Source organism: Schistocerca americana, chromosome 3 (assembly GCF_021461395.2).
Source record: "Schistocerca americana isolate TAMUIC-IGC-003095 chromosome 3, iqSchAmer2.1, whole genome shotgun sequence".
Lineage (NCBI taxonomy): Eukaryota > Metazoa > Arthropoda > Insecta > Orthoptera > Acrididae > Schistocerca > Schistocerca americana.
This window is the reverse complement of record NC_060121.1, coordinates 411,510,313-411,533,120: the sequence shown is the minus strand read 5'-3', so window position 1 is coordinate 411,533,120 and position 22,808 is coordinate 411,510,313. Positions and strand designations below refer to the sequence as shown.

The 22,808-nt window shown below is 38.2% G+C and overlaps 1 protein-coding gene across 1 annotated transcript in view; it reads right to left on the bottom strand.

The window, feature by feature from the left end:
- LOC124607315 (jouberin-like) overlaps nt 1-22,808 on the bottom strand; it is a 297,391-nt gene that overhangs the window by 208,984 nt on the left and 65,599 nt on the right. The window contains exon 2 of the mRNA XM_047139613.1: nt 18,993-20,170. Within this exon, the coding sequence (XP_046995569.1) occupies nt 18,993-20,170 (1,178 nt within the window). The remainder of the gene's footprint in view (nt 1-18,992; nt 20,171-22,808) is intronic.

The following is a 22,808-nucleotide window of genomic DNA, read 5'->3' as shown; positions in this document are numbered from 1 at the left end:
TTCCAAACTTAATGATACCAGGAAGGGTATGGATGACCTGTGGAAAGAGATTAAGATTACCCAAAATAAAGTAGAAAAAGGAGTATCTTCACCTTACGTTATATTAACTAGTGATGCTGTGACTGATTTACAATGGGGAGCTAATACAGGGTTATCTACAGAATTTCCTAAATTTAAGCCGTATGGAGATGTACATCCGACCCACTTCTTAGAAAGATTTAACCAAGCTTTGCCAAAAAACTGGAACGATTCCAAGATCAAATTTGTGCTGGCGTACCTTTTAGGGGAAGCCTCAGAATGGGGGACAGTATATAGTGAGAATTTTTCTTCTTTGGAAGACTTTCAAAAGAAATTTAAAGAAAATTACTGGTCTGCCAGTGCACAAGAAAAGTTAATATCAGATCCATGGGACCTGGGCAGAGTCATCCATCCCCCACAGATGTTAACATTCTGAGTTAATGGGTGGAGTAATGACCGTCAGATCCCGAGTTGTTTTCGGTGTTTTTTCCAAATAGTTTCCTGCACCAAATTCCTTTAAAATCTTCAACTATTCTGTCATCTATCCCCCAGGGACATTAACATTCAGAGTTAACAAGCAGAGTGACAACTGTCAGATCCTGAATTGTTTTCAGTGTTTCTTTCCAAATGGTTTCCTGCACTGAATTCCTTTAAAATCTAAAACTATTCTAAAATCTTATTTCTTAGAAAACCGGATATGACCATAAAATAGAGACCAATTTAAGAGAATCACAGAAAAAAAAGTGATATCTAGACGAAATACACTGAATAGAACATTACATTTGTGGAAAATGTAATATGATGTGACTAACAGAACAATTGTTATACCAAAATGTGTAGCTTTTCTATTTTGTATAGAGTATTTTATACCTTTTATGAGATGTGATATAGATGGGAGGTTTTGAATAAATTTTGAAAGGGGTGGGTATTGTACCTAAAAGCATGATTTACAAGAACAGACACATCATGACTAACACAAAACACACATCACACCTTTCAAACAACCCTCACAAACAAGTGTTTCTGAATCTTCTTTATTTGCCGTTTCCATAGGGTTGCTAGGATTTCCTTCGGGGACATCAAAGGGTGAAGGTGAGACAAGTCCATTCTGTAGGAGACAATTTAACACCAAACCTCCTCCTGCATCTCACTCAAGTACCTAAGAGGTAGAGATCCTGGGGAACAGGGGTGGGAAGGGTTTCCTGCCTTTGATGCTATCTTCTTTCTCTTCTTTGATCCCAGCAACCACATCTCTTTTTTCCTTTCTTACTTCTCATATTGAGGACCTGTCTATCTTTTTCCTCTTTCCATATTCATAAACTTCTGTCACTAAATTCCTTCCATATTTCCCTGGTTACTAAGAAACTACATTTTATCTTTATATAAGAAGGCTGAAGAATCAGACTACATGAACACACATCCACATATACACAAATATACACTTCTACACAAACATTAAATTACATAAGGCAAAGCCTGTCACAATGTGAGAACTGCCGGGTGTTGTAGGAGAAAAGATGTGTGCACAGGGAATTATGTGCACATATATGGGGAGTTATGATGGTTCTGCACCGAATATACATAAGGAGAGGTGCCCACACATAATGAACAACTATAAAATAAAAAAGGCATAAGCAACATCAGTGCAACAAAAACTCTGATGAATTGAAGGATAGTGGGATGTAAGTAGTATATATTGACATAATGTCTATTGACGGTATAGAAGTTGATAACTAGAGGAGGACTCTTGGGAGTGAGTGATATATTAAAGAATGAATGCAAAGTTTAAAATAGATTTACAGCTTTACCTGAAGATACTTCATTATAGTATACATAGAAATGTACGAGGGCAGTTCAATAAGTAATGCAACACACTTTTTTTTCTGAAACAGGGGTTGTTTTATTCAGCATTGAAATACACCAGGTTATTCCCCAATCTTTTAGCTACACAACACTGTTTTTCAACGTAATCTCCATTCAATGCTACAGCCTTACGCCACCTTGAAATGAGGGCCTGTATGCCTGCACGGTACCATTCCACTGGTCGATGTCGGAGCCAACGTCGTACTGCATCAATAACTTCTTCATCATCCGCGTAGTGCCTCCCACGGATTGCGTCCTTCTTTGGGCCAAACATATGGAAATCCGATGGTGCGAGATCGGGGCTGTAGGTTGCATGAGGAAGAACAGACCACTGAAGTTTTGTGAGCTCCTCTCGGGTGCGAAGACTTGTGTGAGGTCTTGCATTGTCATGAAGAAGGAGAAGTTCGTTCAGATTTTTGTGCCTACGAACACGCTGAAGTCGTTTCTTCAATTTCTGAAGAGTAGCACAATACACTTCAGAGTCGATCGTTTGACCATGGGGAAGGACATCGAACAGAATAACCCCTTCAGCGTCCCAGAAGACTGTAACTATGACTTTACTGGCTGAGGGTATGGCTTTAAACTTTTTCTTGGTAGGGGAGTGGGTGTGGCGCCACTCCATTGATTGCCGTTTTGTTTCAGGTTCGAAGTGATGAACCCATGTTTCATCGCCTGTAACAATCTTTGACAAGAAATTGTCACCCTCAGCCACATGACGAGCAAGCAATTCCGCACAGATGGTTCTCCTTTGCTCTTTATGGTGTTTGGTTAGACAACGAGGGAACCAGCGGGAACAAACCTTTGAAAATCCCAACTGGTGAACAATTGTGACAGCACTACCAAGAGAGATGTCAAGTTGAGCACTCATTTGTTTGACGGTGATCCGTCGATCATCTCGAACGAGTGTGTTCGCACGCTCCACCATTGCAGGAGTCACAGCTGTGCACGGCCGGCCCGCACGCAGGAGATCAGACAGTCTTGCTTGACCTTGCGGCGATAATGACACACGCTTTGCCCAATGACTCACCGTGCTTTTGTCCACTGCCAGATCACCGTAGACATTCTGCAAGCGCCTATGAATATCTGAGATGCCCTGGTTTTCCGCCAAAAGAAACTCGATCACTGCCCGTTGTTTGCAATGCACATCCATTACAGATGCCATTTTAACAGCTCCGTACAGCACTGCCACCTGTCAGAAGTCAATGAAACTATACGAGACGAAGCGGGAATGTTTGAAAATATTCCACAAGGAATTTCCGGTTTTTTCAACCAAAATTGGCCGAGAAAAAAAATGTGTTGCATTACTTATTGAACTGCCCTCGTATATTAGAGTAATGAACCGTGAGGCCTACTCAGAAAGGATAAGGGGGGCGTACCCGGCATTCACTAAGTATAAAGGGCAGACGTACCTATGTGGAGACAGGATGATCTGTGGCCTAAAAAACAGAGATATTTTGTAAGGGGTGTACCTGCCAGAATTGAAAAAGGAAGTGCTCTCATAAGGTCAACCCACAAGCAAGGAATAGGTGCTGATCCTAGAAGAAGGGGACAGTATCATGACAAAAGTCACAAATTTTATAGGAATTATTCTGGAAAGTGTAAATCCTATGAACGACTAGTATTATTATGTTTCATGGCAGTAAATGAGTGTCTAAAGAACACCTTCATTTTGCCCAGAGTTCCTCCTAGCTACAACTAATGAAAATAGTACATACTAGGAAAAAGGTAGTACAAAAAGATAAGAATAGAAAATAGATTACTCAAGTGTCATAAACCCCCGGAATTTCTGATTGAAAAAGGAAATAAAGAAAAGAAAAAGAGTCCTCACAATATTAGTAAAGCTGACTAAAACAACGAATAAATGCTCATGTTTTAATAACAAAGTAAAATAAGAAAATAATAGAGAGATAATAAGCAAAAGATTGTTCCAGAGAGGACAGAGAATTGTTATGGAAAGGAGAGATATGTATAGAAACATATCTAAAAAAATGTATACTGTTAAGATATGAAATGTTATTATGAGTGATATTACTTGCATAATGTTTATGTATAAAATATCGCATGGTCAATCTGAGGGGAGGGGGGGGATATGTATTGATTCGAGAATTTCTGTGTAAATTCTACAACCACTCAGCATTCTACCATCTTGAACACACAATATTTTAGATATGAGTGTGGGATGCTAGAATCCTACCCACTGCGCATCACATGTTTGTGTGTGCAGGTTTAAAATCAGTTGCAGGAAGAAAGTAGATGCAGCGGTCAAACGGCACTGACAAGTACCTGCCAGCCAATACATAAAGGTGTTTGCAAGTGTGTACCGAAGAACCATGGAATCTATATGCAGCTTTGTGCTTATTGTGTCACTGTCTATTGTTATGTGAAACAAGAACAGTTGAAAAAGTACTCTTATAGACTCCTGACTCTGCCTTGGTAGAGGCAAGATGCATTTTCTGATTCATTTGAAGAAAGTCATGGTAGTGAAGCCAACTTTCTTTTACCTGTAACTCATTTTGTTTCTAATGTTCAGCGGTATGAGGTACTTACAGAAAGTAACATATGTATGTTGAAAGTGTGACTTATATTGTGCATGAAAATCAAATATATTGTTTACTGATGAAGAGGGAAGTTTGTATGTCTACTCATTTTATAATTAGGAAGAGGCTTAAAAGTTCCTGTACATAGCGCTACTCGACAGAGAAAAAGTCAAGAGATTTTCCAGCAGCCGACTATCCCATAAATAAGAGGGGTTGCAAAATTCCAAGTAAGTCACCTCATAAAGAAGTGGAATGTGGTTTGGGGAAATAAATCAGTATAACCCACACCTACTTTCACACTTTAAGATGTCAGAACATTATAAGAGTCATCAACAGATGTAGCAATAATGTCAGGTGTGTGCCAGAAAATTTTGTATTGCACCCTCATTATTTGTGATCTTTATAAATAATGTTGCAGAAAATATTAATAGTAACCTCAGACATTTCCCAGGTAATGTAACTATCTACAATGAAGTACTATCTGAAGAAAGCTGCAAAAAAATTCAGTTGGATCTTGATAAGACTACAAAATGGTGCAAGGAATGGCAACTCACTTTAAATGGTAAAAAATATAAAACTGTGAACTTCATAATATGAAAAAATTATGCATTCCATTGACTACATTATTAACAGTTCACAATGGGAATTGGTCAACTCATTCAGATACAAACACATAGGTGTAACAATTTTTTGGGATATGAATATGAATGATCACATAGACTCAGTCACAGGTAAAACAGGTGGCAGACTTCTGTGCAGTTTTGCAGTTTCCTAGTATTCTATCAATGAACAGAAGGACATTGCTTACAAATCATTCATTCACCCATCCAAGAATATTGCTCAAGTGTTTGTGACTAACAGGGGATATTGTACTATATGGAGAATGGCCGCACAAATGGTCATACATTCTTGAACTGTGGGGTAGTGTCACAGAGATGATGAAGAAACTGAACTGACAGACACTTGAAGATAGACACGAACTATCCTGAGAAAGCCTACTAACAAAGTTCAAGGACCAGTGTTATATGATGAATCTAGAAATATACTACAATCTTCTAAATATCACTCCAGCAAGGATTGTGAGAAGAAGATTAGATTAATTACAGCACATACTTGGGCTTTTAAATAGTTATTCTTCATGCATTTCATAAGTGAGTGAAATTGAAACAAGCCCTAATAACTAGTACACTGGGAAGTACCCTCTGTGATGAATTTTACAGTGGTTTACAGAGAATGTATGTAGATGAAGATGCATAGAGATCTCCTGAGGAGTTTCTTCAGAAACTTATTCAAATGGCCGGACATTCTCACCATGACATTTCATTGACATTCTTCCTCTCATGTCTTTTGCTGTCTAGAATTTTAGACTGTACAGAAGGAACAATCTATAAGACAACCAAAAACTAAAAATATGTATAATTTGCAGAGATTGCTAAAACTTTCAACTTCATCCAAAATTGCATTGTTACCAAGTGAATAATGCTCTTTCAGCCAATATCAAATTCAGTATTACTGACCCACATAATTTTTTTAAGAAAATCTGCTGAAACTTCTTGAAATATGTTGCTATTCCTTGTTGTCGTTGTTGTCTTCAGTCCTGGGACTGGTTTGATGCAGCTCTACATGCTACTCCATCCTGTGCAAGCTTCATCATCTCCCAGTACTTACTGCAACCTACATCCTTCTGAATCTGCTTAGTGTATTCATCTCTTGGTCTCCCTCTACGATTTTTACCCTCCACGCTGCCCTCCAATGCTAAATTTGTGATCCCCTCATGCCTCAGAACATGTTCTACGAACCGGTCCCTTCTTCTTGCCAAGCTGTGCCACAAACTCCTCTTCTCCCCAATTCTATTCAATACCTCTGCATTAGTTATGTGATCTACCCATCTAATCTTCAGTATTCTTCTGTAGCACCATATTTTGAATGCTTCTATTCTCTTCTTGTCTAAACTATTTATCGTCCATGTTTCACTTCCATACACGGCTACACTCCATACAAATACTTTCAGAAACGACTTCCTTACACTTAAATCTATACTCAATGTTAACAAATTTCGTTTCTTCAGAAACGCTTTCCTTGCCATTGCTGGTCTACATTTCATATCCTCTCTACTTTGACCATCATCAGTTATTTTGCTCCCCAAATAGCAAAACTCCTTTACTACTTTAAGTATCTCATTTCCTAATCTAATTCCCTCAGCATCACCCAACTTAATTCGACTACATTCCATTATCCTTTTGCTTTTGTTGATGTTCATCTAATATCCTCCCTTCAAGACACTGTCAATTCTGTTCAATTGCTCTTCCAAGTCCTTTGCTGTCCCTGACAGAATTACAATGTCATCGGTGAACCTCAACATTTTTATTTCTTCTCCATTGATTTTAATACCTACTCCAAATTTTTCTTTTGTTTCCTTTACTGCTTCCTCAATATACAGATTGAATAACATCAGGGACAGGCTACAACCCTGTCTCACTCCCTTCCCAACTGCTGCTTCCCTTTCATGCCCCTCGACTCTTATAACTGCCATCCGGTTTCTGTACAAATTGCAAATAGCCTTTCGCTCCCTGTATTTTACCCCTGCCATCTTTATAATTTGAAAGAGAGTATTCTAGTCAACATTGTCAAAAGCTTTCTCTAAGTCTACAAATGCTAGAAACGTAGGTTTGCCTTTCCTTAATCTATTTTCTAAGATAAGTCGTAGGGTCAGTAATGCTTCACGTGTTCCAACATTTCTGCGTAATCCAAACTGATCTTCCCCAAGGTCGGCTTCTAGCAGTTTTTCCATTCGTCTGTACAGAATTCACGTTAGTATTTTGCAGCAGTGACTTATTAAGCTGATAGTTCGGTAATTTTCACATCTGTCAACACCCGCTTGCTTTGTGATTGGAATTATTATATTCTTCTTGAAGTCTGAGGAGACTTCACCTGTCTCATACTTCCTGCTCACCAGATGGTAGAGTTTTGTCAGGACTGGCTCTCCCAAGGCCGTCAGTAGTTCCAATGGAATGTTGTCTACTCTCGGGGCCTTGTTTCGACTCAGGCCTTTCAGTGCTCTGTCAAGCTCTTCACGCAGTATCGTGTCTCCCATTTCATCTTCATCTACATCCTCTTCCATTTCCATAATATTGTCCTCAAGTACATCACCCTTGTATAGACCCTCTATATACTCCTTCCACCTTTCTGCTTTCCTTTCTTTGTTTAGAACTGGGTTTCCATCTGATCTCTTGATATTCATACAAGTGGCTCTCTTTTCTCCAAAGGTCTTTTTAATTTTCCTGTAGGCTGTATCTATCTTACCCCTAGTGAGATAAGGCTCTACATCCTTACATTTGTCCTCTAGCCATCCCTGCTTAACCATTTTGCACTTCCTGTCAATCTCATTTTTGAGACATTTGTATTCCTTTTTGCCTGGTTCATTTACTGCTATTCCTTACAGGAATTTTATAAAACTGCTTGATTAGAGTGAATTATGATGTGCTGCATTGTAAAATGTTTCAGAAGAATTTGGTTATTAATACATATTTTTCTTTAAAAAGAAACTATTTTATGTTCACTTCAGTGTGTGAGGATAAAAGCTTTCCTTATTCAGCATTCTAGTAATTTATTTTTAATGGACCTGCAGAACATGAAGCATTAATGGTAAACAAAAACATTACAATCCTGGACACCGCAGGACTAAATGCCTCTTGGTGGCATATAAGATGCAGTAAGGAAAGTATATAAGCAGAGCAGAGACAATGAGAAATCATCCTAGTGATGAAAAAGGCAAAAATGGGGAGGCCTACTGACATAGTGACATAAAGACAGATTTTTATGGTCTGGCACTTGGTAATGGACATCTCAGAAACAGTGAAGTTGGTATGCTGTTTGTGTGCTACTTTCGTGAGCATCGGACAGTAAAATCATGTGTAGCAAACAACGTGTTGAACTTCCAAGCCTCATTACAGAACATGGAAGTTGAAGACTTACCCAGGACCTATAATATATCTGACAAAATGTTGGTGTGTGCACAGGTGTTATGAGCACACCATTCAATACATATTGTTGAACATGCTCAGCAACAGATAACCCATGTTGACCAATTACATCATCGTTTGCAGCTGAAGTAAGCACAGGATCATTGTGAATGGACCATGGATCAATGGAAATGTGTTGCTGGCTCATATGAATCTTGTTTCTTGGTACACCACATGGATAATTAACTTCAGATATGCTATATTATAGGTGAATGCCTGCTTGGAACTGCATCATGCCATGGATGCTGTCTGGTGGGTTTGCAATGGGCGACATTCATCCCATTCTCTGTAGGACCTATAATAGTCATCAAAGGCACCATGACAGTGTGGCCTATGTGACCCAATCAACTGCTTCCTTTGTGGTTGATGTCTTCCCCGATGGTGCTGACTTCTCCCATCAGGATAACTGTCTATGTCATAAGGACATAATCATCAGACAATCAAGTGAGGAGCTTGATAGTGAACACATGTTGATGTCTTGGCTACCAAATTTGCCTTATCTAAATCCAATGGAACATATGGTACATTCTGCTCCAACAAATTACCAGCCCATGATTTATGGGAACTGTGTGACACATGTAGACATGAGGTGTTATGCATCTCCAGAAACCTATCACACAGTTTATGAATCAGTGTCATGCAAAACTGTAGCTGTATTATGTTCCAAAGGTGGATGCTATTAAAAAGTTGATCATAATATTTTGGCTCATCAGTGTCTTCCCGTAAAAAAAAAGTACCAAGATTTATCACATTTTTCACTGTGTGTTAGTGTGTGAAGTAAGTAACATATCCATTAACCAATAATAAAAGCTAATACAGAGCAAGTCAGTGCAGTTCTCTGTCTTTCTTTTTCTTAAATTGGGGATATGTAAGCTGCAGTTCATCTACAATTTATGTCTGTAATTATACACAAACACTATAACACTATTAATTAGTAAAATAACTGGGAAGTACATGTAAGAATTCTAAGAAACTTGATGAAGCCCTTGCAAGAAGTGTAGTTATCTACTTCATAAAATATTCTTATGACCATACATTATTCTTATGGTTCACTGTTGCTGAATACAAGAGACATACAATAATCAGAAGACAAATTGATGTAGAAATGAACAGTTTGTAGAAAGAGTTTAGTACTTTCATGACTTCAGGTTGGCATCACTAGGATGAGCTAAGAACAGTTGATGGAAAAAAATTGTTTTGGTTATAACCTCAATAGTGTGCATTTAATGATGTAGTGTCTATCTGAAGTTCCACATTAGTTCAACAACATTCATTGATGATGTTTTTTTTTTTACTCCCTGAAGGTGAAATACTGCTTAAAATCTTTTCTCACATGATTTTACAGTATGATGAAAGTTGTACGAACTGCAGAAATTTTTATAAGTAGGTAAAACAGTTTAAAAATGGTTGAACCTCAGTGACTGATAAGCAACATCTTGGATGGAAAGTTGAATTGTCAACTCCTTCACTTGAAACCCACACTGACAACATTATTCAAGAAGAATAGCATGTTAAAGTTGAACATATAGCAGAAACAGTTGCAGTAAGTGTTGGCACAGTTCATAAAAATTGTCAGTAACAAGCTAAAGTACAGGAGACCAAGTGCAAGGTGGGTCCTTGAAAGAGTTAACATAAAAATGAAAGGAAACAAGATTCAAAGTGTATACAGACTTCGAAGAATGTTATGAAATGGAAGGTGACCATTTTCTAAATAAGATTTTAATATGTGATGAAACTTTGGTTCACCATTTTGAACCAGATATGAAAAGACAAAGCATGGAATGGAAGCAAAACAGCTCACTTGACCAAAAGAAATTCAGAAATCAAGCATCTTCAGTGATTATTTGGAAGATTATTTGGAAGTGCCTATTACTTCGACAAGCTGATAAACAAAGTAAAACCAGCAATGAGAGAAAAATGTTGCGGATCTCAAAAAAGAAAGAAAAAAAAAGTATGATATTGCTACACAACAGTTCTCACCCTCACACCAACCAGCTGACATTAGAAACTGTTTTTAAAAAATGTGTTGGGACATACTATGTCACACTCCATACAGTCCAGAATTGACTCCCGCAGATTTTCATTTGTATGATCCACTCAAGGAGGCTTACATGGAAGAAATTTCAGCAACAACAAGGAGGTCAAAGAATTATGAGAAAGTGGCTCAAACAACAAGAAAAAGACTTCTTTGCAGCACATGTAAAAAATTAGTTCATCATTGGAACAATTGTATTAACAGTGACAGTGATTATGTTGAGATATAGTAAAAGTCTCATTTTGAACAAATACACAGTTTTTTCTGCATCAATTTGTCTTTTTAATATGGAAAATCCACTACAAAGATTTGTCAATCTGCTTTACCCAATACAGATGCATCAATAATATTAATTTGGTTTGATATGATTTATGTATGGACACAAAAACAGCAGTGGTCTTAGCCCACTGCTGCCCTCACCAAACCTGTGTTTATTGTGTGGTTTACTTCCTGGCCAACCGGTACCCTTAAGAAGTACTAGGAGACCTTTTACTATTTCCTTATAAGACATGATTTCTTCAGCCATTACTGACCTGAATATTTTACAGGGTGCTCCATTAATCGTGACTGGGCCAAATATCTCACGAAATAAGTGTCAAACGGAAAAGCTACAAAGAACGAAACTTATCTAATTTGAAGGAGGAAACCAGATGGCGCTATGGTTGGCCCGCTAGATGGCACTACCATAGGTCAAACGGATACCAACTGCATTTTTTTAAATAGGTACCCCCATTTTTTATTAAATATTCGTGTAGTACGTAAAGAAATATGAATGTTTTAGTTGAAACACTTTTTTTGCTTTGTGATAGATGGTGCTGTAATAGTCACAAACATATGGCTCACAATTTTAGATGAACAATTGGTAACAGGTAGGTTTTTTTAAATTAAAATACAGAACATAGGTATGTTTGAACATTTTATTTCGGTTGTTCCAATGTGATACATGTACCTTTGTGAACTTATCATTTCTGAGAACACATGCTGTTACAGCATGATTACCTGTAAATACCACATTAATGCAATAAATGCTAAAAATGATGTCCGTCAACCTCAATGCATTTGGCAATATGTGTAACGACATTCCTCTCAACAGTGAGTAGTTCGTCTTCCATAATGTTCGCACATGTATTGACAAAGCGCTGACGCATGTTGTTGGGCATTGTTGGTGGATCATGATAGCAAATATCCTTCAACTTTCCCCACAGAAAGAAATCTGGGGACATCAGATCCAGTGAGCGTGCAGGCCATGGTATGGTGCTTCGATGACCAATCCACCTGTAATGAAATATTCTATTCAATACCGGTTCAAACGCACGCAAGCTATGTGCCAGACATTCATCATGTTGGAAGTATATCACCATTCTGTCATGCAGTGAAACATCTTGTAGTAACATCAGTAGAACATTACGTAGGAAATCAGCATACATTGCACCATTTAGATTGCCATCGATAAAATGGGGCCCATAATGCCGCACCATACATTAACCCGCCAAGGTCACTGATGTTACACTTGTCGCAGCCATCATGGATTTTCTGCTGCCCAATAGTGCATATTATGCCAGTTTACATTACCACTGTTGGTAAAGGACGCTTCATCACTAAATAGAACGTGTGCAAAATATCTGTCATCGTCCCGTTATGTCTCTTGTGCCCAGTGGCAGAACTGCACATGACGTTCAAAGTCATCGCCATGCAATTCTTGGTGCATAGAAATATGGTATGGGTGCAATCGATGTTGATGTAGCATTCTCAACACCGACAGTTTTGAGATTCCCGATTCTCGTGCTATTTGTCTGCTACTGATGTGCAGATTAGCCGCGACTGCAGCTAAAACACCTACTGGGGCATCATCATTTGTTGTGGGTCATGGTTGACGTTTCACATGTTGCTGAACACTTCTTGTTTCCTTAAATAACGTAACTATCCAGCGAATGGTCCGGACACTTGGATGATGTCATCCAGGATACCGAGCAGCATACATAGCACACGACCGTTGGCCATTTCGATCACAATAGCCATACATCAACACGATATCGACCTTTTCTGCAATGGGTGGTCCATTTCAACAAGGGTAATGTAGCACAAAGCAAATACCATCCACACTGGAGGAATGTTATGTGATTCCACATAATTATACGTTTGTGACTATTACAGTGCCATCTATCACAAAGTGAAAAAAGTGCTCCAACTAAAACATTCATATTTCTTAACGTACTACATGAATGTATAATAAAAAAATGGGGGTACCTATTTAAAAGAACACAGTTGATATCCGTTTGACCTATGGCAGCGCCATGTAGCGGGCCAACCATAGTGCCATCTGGTTACCCCCTTCAAGCTAGACGAGTTTCGTTCTTTGTAGTTTTTTCGTTTGATGCTTATTTTTTGAGATATTTGGCCTGGTCACTGTCAATGGACCACCCTGTATGTCTTCTTGCTCTCCAGAGTTTCACATTGGAAGATTAGATGTTGCACGATTTCATCTCCCACACCACATAGTCTAGGGGCTCCTTCCTCTATAACTGTCATTGTAAGTGTTCCTTAAAGTTCCTATGGCTAGTCATGGAGCCAACCATGAGTTTAATCTATTTGCTGCTCAAGCACACGATTACAGACCATCTCTCGAAACATGGTTTCAGAATGATTAGCTTGACATTTTTATTTTTATAATTTTTTCCCCACAGTTCAATATTCTACACGCTACCTGCTGATCCAACTACATATTTTAGGTTTTATCACCACCTTATTGAGGTTCAGCCAGGCTCCAGCCAAATAAATGGAGTTGTGCCTGTCATGGCCAGTCTGTTGGCTTGTTCATTGTCATCAATTCATGAGTGACTGGGAATCCACAGAAGATTTACCCTGTGGTTTCCATTTGTAATCTTATCCTCCCACATATCATTATTGAAATTCTCTGTCTTTGGACAAATTTTGAAAACTTCAAGAGGTGTAAGATATACAAAAGAAGAACTGTTTACTTTTCTTGATTTTCTCTTCTTGTTGTTGGTTCTAATCCTTGTTGTGTCTAGGGGTACATTCTTGAGGCTGCAATTTTTTTAACATTCTAGGTTCCTGAAGATGAAATAACTGATGAAGATTTGCCTGTTGCTATTAATATCTTTTTATTTTATTCCATTCTTCTAAATCACACCGACTTTACAATTATCACTTCAATCACACCAAAAATTACATTATTGGTGGCACAATCAAAAACACATCTGATTCCATCAGAGGCATGCCCACAACTACCACTTACATTCTGCAGCACTAACAACAATCCAAATAGTTTACAAACTTTCTTGACAACAGAAGAATCATCACCAAGATATAACATTATTTTATAACTGAGTCCAGAAATAAATTTAATAATTAGGGTTAGACTGTGCAATTGATGATATTAATTTTAAAAATGCCACAATTTCGTAATTTCACTTATTTTTAAAAGAAGAGTAATTTTAATTGTACTTACAGAGCATAAGAAATTAATTTCTTTTTACATATTTTAGCCCGAAACATAATACATCATATCAAAAATCATGTGAAGTTCATTCAGTTAGACAGCTGATATAATGTTCATCTATAGAAGAATCAATAGTATGCCCTAAACATATGTCAGGATATGGCATTTAAATTTTCAGATCTGTGGAACACACTGTCACAAGACAAAAAATCACAAGGTCAAAATTACAACATTACACCACTAAACTGCAGAAATAATTGCAAAGACAATGTAAATTACTAGAATTTATAAATTTTAAGTCGAGATCTATACAATCAAACCTTCAAAATCTTCAAAAGAGAAGAGAAAAATTTCAGACCTAAGTGTACCGCGAGTGAGCGGACTCGAAAAACTCAAAGTGATGGGTACAGACCAGAAAAAATGTACTCAATCATATGTAGGAATCAATCAGCCACATAAACTGTAATATTCAAGGATATGTTAACTCAAGAAAGAACAAAATAATGGAAAAATATTAGGGCCTAAGTTTACAATGTAGGGATCAACCCATGAGTCCAAACTACACCAGGTACAAACCAGCAAAAAAAAAGTATTGACAAAACAAAATGAAGAAAGCTCACAATCATCTCAAGCAGTCCAATTATGTATAAAGAGTAATTCTGAGAAGCATCTAGCTTCAATCAATGGTTGTACACTCTCCTTGAGTACACACACACACACACACACACACACACACACACACACACACACACACACACACAGAGAGAGAGAGAGAGAGAGAGAGAGAGTCGCGATGACCAGTAGTACCCAAAACAGAGCTACGTATGAGTCTGTCCACAACTGAAGATCCAATCAGATACAATACTGCAATACTCAGGATAGATTCAAATAAATAGTGTCACAAATGGCTTTGAAAGAGGGCACAAACCAGTAGCTTGAGTACCAAAACCAGAGTATGAAAGCAGACATGTATACATCTTGTTATACTGTCCGTATTAGTAAATGTCTTCCACACTATTTGATAATTGCCCATACAACTAACCTATGTACATAAAAACCTAGAAGGTTCATTTACAAATGATGAAAAAATACATATTGATTTAAAGTTACATAATGATTTGAAACTTAATCCCCCTACATGCATTTATGCTGAATAACACTGTCTTTAGCAGTCTTGGCTAACAATTCACAAAAGTCAGACACAACTCAGATGTAATCAACAGATGCTCAAGTACAATACCCAGCACACATGATCTCTTGCAAATTGACTGGTCCAGCAGGGTACAGCCATACTGCAGTGTGGGGGAGTGGATCTGCTAACATCTTTCAGTTTCCTCCTTAGAGTTCTCATCGCATGCTCCAACAGATATGTAACTTCCTGCCTAACAAACACATCAAATGCTGAAACATTGTTTCATGTACTAAATATGCTGTTCAGTACCTTCTTCACATCACATGAGAAGCTACCAGATTAAATTTGAAGGTGGATGCTTCTTTTGATAATTGTCATTACAACTTTTCTTATTGTACTGGTGACTTTTGATAAGTTAGCCTCATAGCTTTTTAAATTATTTCCACTATTTCTTTTATAGTTTGAACGTTCACCTTGATGTAAAGTTTCGTTGCGGTCCTTATTTATTGCATCAAGTGCACCAACAAAAGACAACAACTCTTCTAACGTTTTCTAATGACTACATAAGATGTCTTTTCTCACATAGATTGGCAATCTTCTAATTAAGATACGTACTAGTCCTTCTTCTTCCATTGGCTTACCTAAATACTTTGCTCATGTTAAATGCCAATCAAACTATTTCCTCATAGTACCACAAGTATTCACTGGTTAACACAACCTTAGATAAAGTTACCCTTTTTTCTATGTTGTCTTGGATAAGCTTAATTTCTCTCCACGGGTCTCCATACCCTTTCTGGCTGGTATCATTAAGTTTGGAAGAAGCAATAGGCGATATGTTCCCAGATGTTATTCTCTCGGTAACCTTTCATTCTATAATTTCTCCAAATTGTTCCTCCAAAATAATTACATTTATAATATCAGAGTTAGCTATTTTCTCTTTGAAATTCCTTTCTACATTACCTACCCGTGTATGGATACCTGTAATTTGCAATTGAATAATTGGCATTAATTCATTATGCTTATCTACACTCTCTTTCAAAGTATTCATTTCCTGTCTTACGTCATTATGTTTAATTGTACACACTTTCAATAGATCCTAACTTTTCAATAAGTTCTGATTCTACATTATTACATTTGTTCTCAATGATAAATTCTAACCTTTTTAATAAATCCTGAACAGTACCATTCCGTTCCTAACTAAAGTTGGTAAACATATGATTTATATGAATAGTCAAAGAATTTGTCAACTCATTCTTAAAATCTACTTTTAAATTCTCCACTTTATTACTTATGGCATCGAATTCAGTCTTCAAATCACCCATGCATTCACATAGATTACTAAACTCCTTGCTTGAAGAGTCAACTTTGTAGTTTAACAAACCTAAATTTGTCATTTGAGTATTTTATTGAGAATTTACCAAGTCTAGTTCTTTACTTAGAGTCACACACTGAGCATTTAATTGAGAATTTAATGAGTTTAGCTTAAGACTCTGAGCTTTGATTAAATTGATCAACTCAGCCCAGTCAGGCACTTCTTTCCTAATCTTCATGGCCATAGCTGGGTGTTGAGTTTCCCCAACCTGTAGTATATTTTCCATACTTTTATATGCCTTAGCCCTTGTAAGCATTTAAAACTAACTTTAAAGATGATAATTACACAATAACAGTTTACGCAACAGTATCTTGTACCACTTTGTACCAAAGTAAACAAGTCTTGTTTCACACCTACCTGGCGTAGAATTCTCGTTGTGTAGGTGAGCAGTGTGGTCACAGGTCAGCACAGGTGAACAGCAGCTGGTGCCGGCGGCATCAGATGTATGTTGGTTCCCGTGTATGCATCCCTGTAATGTATGTGAGAGCTGCATACTCCCCGGACTGGATCTTCTTAGCTGAAGCGTTCTATGTGTACTTCTTAGACAAATACATCAAAATCTTCTATACTATTTTTATCATTGTGAATTTTTCATTTCTTCAATGTTTTTCCATTTAAATTTTGCTCCATTGGATACTTGAACATATTCCATTGTCTTGTAGTAATTCCCTTGTCTTATTATGTTTGGTTGCTATGGCAACACATAATAGCTTCTTCTCTTGTTTTTGGCTTAAAATTCCTGTTTTCTTGGTCCTTTCACACAAGTCGTCTTGTTCTAACGCTCTGACGACATAAAGTATGAGTGTGGATATGTGTTATATTGACTTATTCCCCCAAATCATCTTCAAATTCTCTATGAGGTGACTTACTTGGAATTTGCAGCCACTCTTCCTTACTGAATAGCCAGCAGCTGGAAACCCTCTTGACTTCTTCTCCGTTGAATAACACTAGGTACAGGAATTTTTAGACTCTTTCTACTTATGAAATAAGTAGACATACAAACTTTACTTTTCATCAACTAATGATGTATTTTATCTCCATATACAATAAAAATCTCACTTTCCACATGAATATGTAACTTCCTGCAAGTCTCTCATACAGTCGGACATTAGAATCAAATTGAATTACAGTTAAAAGAAAGTTGGCTTGGATACCATGCCCTTTCTTAACATGAATCATAAAATGAGTCTTGTTTCTAACAAGTTTGCGTCAAGAGCCTACATGAGTACTTTTTCCACTGTTCTTGTTTTAATAATAATAGTCAATGACACAATAAGTACAGAGCTGCACATAAACTCCATGGTTCTTCCTTACACACTCACTAAAACATCTGTGGATTGCCCGACAGGTACTTGTCGGTGCCATCCAATGGGCGCATCTACTTTCTTCCTGTGACTTATTTTAAACCTGCACACACAAACATGTGACACACAGTAGATAGGATTCTACCATCCCACACTCATATCCAGAATATCATGTGTTCGAGACTGTAAAAGGCTGAGTGGTTTTAGAATTTACACAGAAATTCTCATATCACTACACAGCTGATACAATGTTCATCTATACAAGAATCTAGAGTATTCATGGTATTGGTTATTTCTATATAGGTAATGCTAGAGGAGGGTGACCCATTATACCCTACTCTCCCAAGGGCTTCTTAGCATTCTGCAGTGATCTTTGATCTCGTTTTTATTAGAAGGCAAACAACACTGCTCCCGCTGATGTAAGTTTTTTATTAAAACCACAACTGATTTCATGCCAAATTACGTGCATCATCAGGTGATATAAATTGTGTGTACAACATTATTTTATGCAGTCCTGAAGTCTCACCCTGTCCTGCATTGATAAATTAAAACCCACTTGAATTGTTTGTCAAATTGAAAAAAGAGAGATATCCCATACCATCAGCTGGAGGCAAAGTAGGCATGGCCATAAGGAACACTGAACTCAGATTTTGTATCTCAAGTCTGTACATGATTTCAATATTTTGCTCAACTTGCCATCATATTAAGGAAAATTATATTTCCTAGCAATTTACTGACTTTTGCTGTCTATTCATTGGCTGTGTTATTAAACTGATAAAATCAATTTTAAGACAATATGTATATTTTGAAATCAACATAGAAATAAAAGGCATCAGGGTACATAATTAGAAGAAGTTTAATGGAAATTATGATTATTGTAATATCAGTGGTGGTGGTAGTTGTTGGGATGTTTAAGGGGGACTAAACAGGTAATATCAGTAATGGGCAAGTGCAACACAGAACATTTGAATGTATTCTTCAAGAACCAGTCCACTAACTCAGTTACTTTGAGAACATTAAATGTGAAAGCTCAAACAACTAACATACCTCTCCATACATAGAATGTAGCTACCCTCTCATTCACTCCTATCTGGCAAATAAAGCACCATGTATAAATCTGTAATGGGCACTGCAGCTCTCAGACTTAGGAAAACTGCAGTGTAAAAGATCACTGGAAATTTTTATTTTTCTTTATCCTAAAAGCTACATAGCACAAAAGAGTGAACTACTTACATTCTTTTATTCTTACCTTTTCTCTCTAAAGTTGTAAGGTTTAGTCATCAGAGGTAATATGTGCTCAACATCATTTTCATGGAAGAATGAAACACACCGTTTCTTGTCACTTTTCTCTAGTTTTTCACCTGTCTCTGAATTCAGAATATGTACTTTTACAGTGGGGTGTCTGATAAAGTTATTAGTTTTCAAATGATCAGTCTTGTGGACAAACAAACCTATAACTTTTTCATAAGTATACTGTTTTGTGGAACTATTTTGAGCATCTGGTAGACCTGTTACAACTTTCTTGCATGCTAATTCTTCATAATCTGAATGATTACTTCTCTGATCCAATTCTGCAGCTGAGTATTCACTATCAACTAAATTTGTTCCAGATATTTCTTCACTAGAATGATACACTGATGTAGTACTTTCACATTCTGGCGTTGTTTCACAAACAGATCGTGATTTTTTCATTTCTGAAACATTATGATGCAAAACAATGTCTTCATAGATCTTTTCTGATGAGTCAGAGGCATTAAACTTTTTCTTCCTTTGATCTCTGTAAGATATTCTTCTGGAAGTCCTTTTCTCTCTTTTAAAAGCTTCACTGTCAGAAAAGTAGTTATGTCTTAAATTATGATCACATGAATCAAATTTCTGATATTCTTTGGCCTCAATTAGTGATTTGGTTGTGGACTGGCACTCTTCCTCTTGATTATTTGTTGGCACGGTAACATTTATTGCGCCATCTCTGCCATATTCTGCAGCGGGCAACTGATCAGAGGAGTTACTTAATGAATCATGAATTGCACTTCCTTTATCAATATTACCTGATTTAGATGCACTGTATTCCTGGGTTTGAGAACAATGAATACTCAAACTTGAACTTTCTTCTGATGGTGTTATTCTTGAATTACTCTGACCACTTTTTCTCTCTGAATATTTAATATTATTTCTCTTCCCTTTTGTATCTTTACCAAATTTATGTAACATTTGTTCAGTTACATTCCTTTCTTTCTGTTCTCCTTTATCTTGAGGACCAACCAACAAGCTCTGCGTACTATTACAAATAGCAGTGTCACGTGGCTCCTCATGTTGACTATCCATTGTGAAGGAGTCATATTTTCTCCTGAAATTCTTAACCTTCTTCCTTTGTGGGACAGCATTAGTATGTTTGTAATCAGCAGACTGTCCAGTATCATCTGTACCCTATAACAGTGGAATAGGGTAGGTAACAATGTACATCTGAATGAGAAGAAAACAAACTTACATGGCATGCATGGTCCTCTACAGTGGAATTCATGAAAGAAAGTAAATATTTACCTAAAATTCTAATATAGTGCAGGACATCTCAATATTACTAGTAAGGAAGTTATGGCAAAAATGAGAAATAACAGTAATCAAATTACCAAGGTAATCACACTCTCATTGTTATGCTCCAACAGAAAAAGTCATGACTGTGATGAAAAGATTTATTATGAAAAACAAAGTTGCTACTCACCATATAGCAGAGATGGTGAGTCACAGGTAGGCACAACAAAAAGACTGTTACAAATAAACCTTTCAGGCAGTAACGTCTTCATCAAAACTATATGACACACACACACACACACACACACACACACACACACACACACACACACATACATATGACTACAGTCACAGGCAAACTGAAGCCACACTGTACGCAGCAGCACCAGTGGATGATGGGAGTGTTAACTGGATAGGGGTAAGGAGGAGGGTGTGGTGGGGAGGGGAGGGATAGTAGGCGGACAGTGAAGTGCTGCTGGTGAGCATGCAGGCACGAGGCGGAGAGAGGGTATAGCAGCTAGGTACAGTCGGGAGGTTAGATGGAGGGCAGGGGAGAGGTGGGGGTGGGGGGCTAGTGGAAAAGGAGATAACTAGGATGATGGAATGAGGGCTGTGTAGTGCTGGAATGGGAACAGGGAAGGAACTGGATGGGTGAGGACAATGACTAACGAAGGTTGAGGCTTATGGGAATGTAGGATATATTGCAGGGAAAGTTACCCCCTGCGCAATTCAGAAAAGATGGTGTTGGTGGGAAGTGTCTATGCAGCACAGGCTGTGAAGCAGTCACTGAAATGAAGGATGTCATGTCTGGCAGTAATCTCAGGGAGAGGGTGGTCCACTTGCTTCTTCACCACAGTGTGTCGGCGGCCATTCATGCGGACAGACAGCTTGTTGGTTCTCATGCTGACATAGAATGCAGCACAGTGATTGCAGCTTAGCTTGTAGATCACATGACTGGTTTCACAGGTGGCCCTGCCTTTGATGGGATAGGTGATTGTTGTGATCGGACTGGAATAGGTGGTGGTGGGAGGATGTATGGGACGGGTCTTGCATATACATCTATTACAGGGGTATGAGCCATGAAGTAAGGGGTTGGGAGCCCAGGTTGTGTAGGGATGGATGAGTATATTGTGTAGTTTTGGTGGACAGTGGAATACCACTGTGGGAAGGCTGGGAAGGATAGTGGGTACGACATTTCTCATTTCAGGGCATGACGAGAGGTAGTCAAAACCCTGGCGGAGGATGTAATTCAGTTGCTCCAGTCCTGGATGGTACTGAGTTACAAGCAGAATGCTCCTCTGTGGCTGGACAATAGGACTTTGGGAGGTCATGAGAGACTAGAAAAATAAGGTATGGGAGATTTGTTTTTTTACAAGGTTGGAATGATAATTATGGTCTGTGAAGCCTTCAGTGAGACACTCAGTATATTTCAAGATGGACCACTCATCCCGCAGATGTGATAATCATGGATGGCTAGGCTGTAAGGAAGGGACTTCTTGGTAGGGAATGGGTGGAAGCTGTCAAAGTGGAGGTATGCTGGTGGTTAGTAGGTTTGATATGAACGGAGGTACTGGTGTAGCCATCTTTGAGATGGAGGATAATATCTAGGAAGGTGGCTTGTTGGGTTGAATAGGATCAGGTGAAGCAAATGGGGGACAAGTTGTTGAGGTTCTGGAGGAATGTGGATAGGGTGTCACCCTCAATCCAGACTGCAAAGATGTCATCAATGAATATGAACCAGGTGAGGGGTTTAGGATTCTGGGTGTTTAGGAATGATTCCTCTAGATGGCCCATGAATGGGTTAGCATAGGATGGTCTCAAGTGAGTGCTCATAGCCATAACTCAGATTTCTTTGTAGGTAATGCCTTCAAAGGAGAAGTAATTGTGGGTGAGGATATAGTTGGGTCATGGTGACTAGGAACAGGTTGTTGGTTTGGAATCCATCAGGCATTGGGAAAGGTAGTGTTCAATAACAATAAGGCCACAGGCCTTTACCACAACCCCCCCCCCCTCCTCCACCACTCGTCTAACCTCCTGACTGCAGATAGCTGCCATACCCTCTCTCCACCTCATCCCTGCGTGCTCCCCAGCAGCATTTCTCTGTCTGACACTCCTACCCTCCTATCCCTCCCTCTCCCTGCCCCAGCCTCCTCCTTATCCCCACTCAGTCGCCACTCCCATCATGCATTGGTCCTGCTGCTCACACTGTGGTTTCAGTTGTCTGAGGCTGCAGTCATGTGTGTGTGAGTTGCATTTGCATGAGTGTGTGTGTCTGTCACCTATTTTTGACAAAGGCCTTGTTGGCCAAAAGCTTTATTTGTGGCAGACTTTTTGTTGTGCCTATCTGTGACTCAGAATCTCCGCTACAAGGTGAGTAGCAACTTCCCTTTTCATAATATTGTTACCTTCCAGCCTGGATTTTCCATTGTTAGATTTATTTATTTATTTATTTATTTATTTATTTATTTAAGCAGCTTATGATGTGCATCTATGGTGCACGTCCAAGTAAATATTTGCTTTCAAACAACTGTGAATC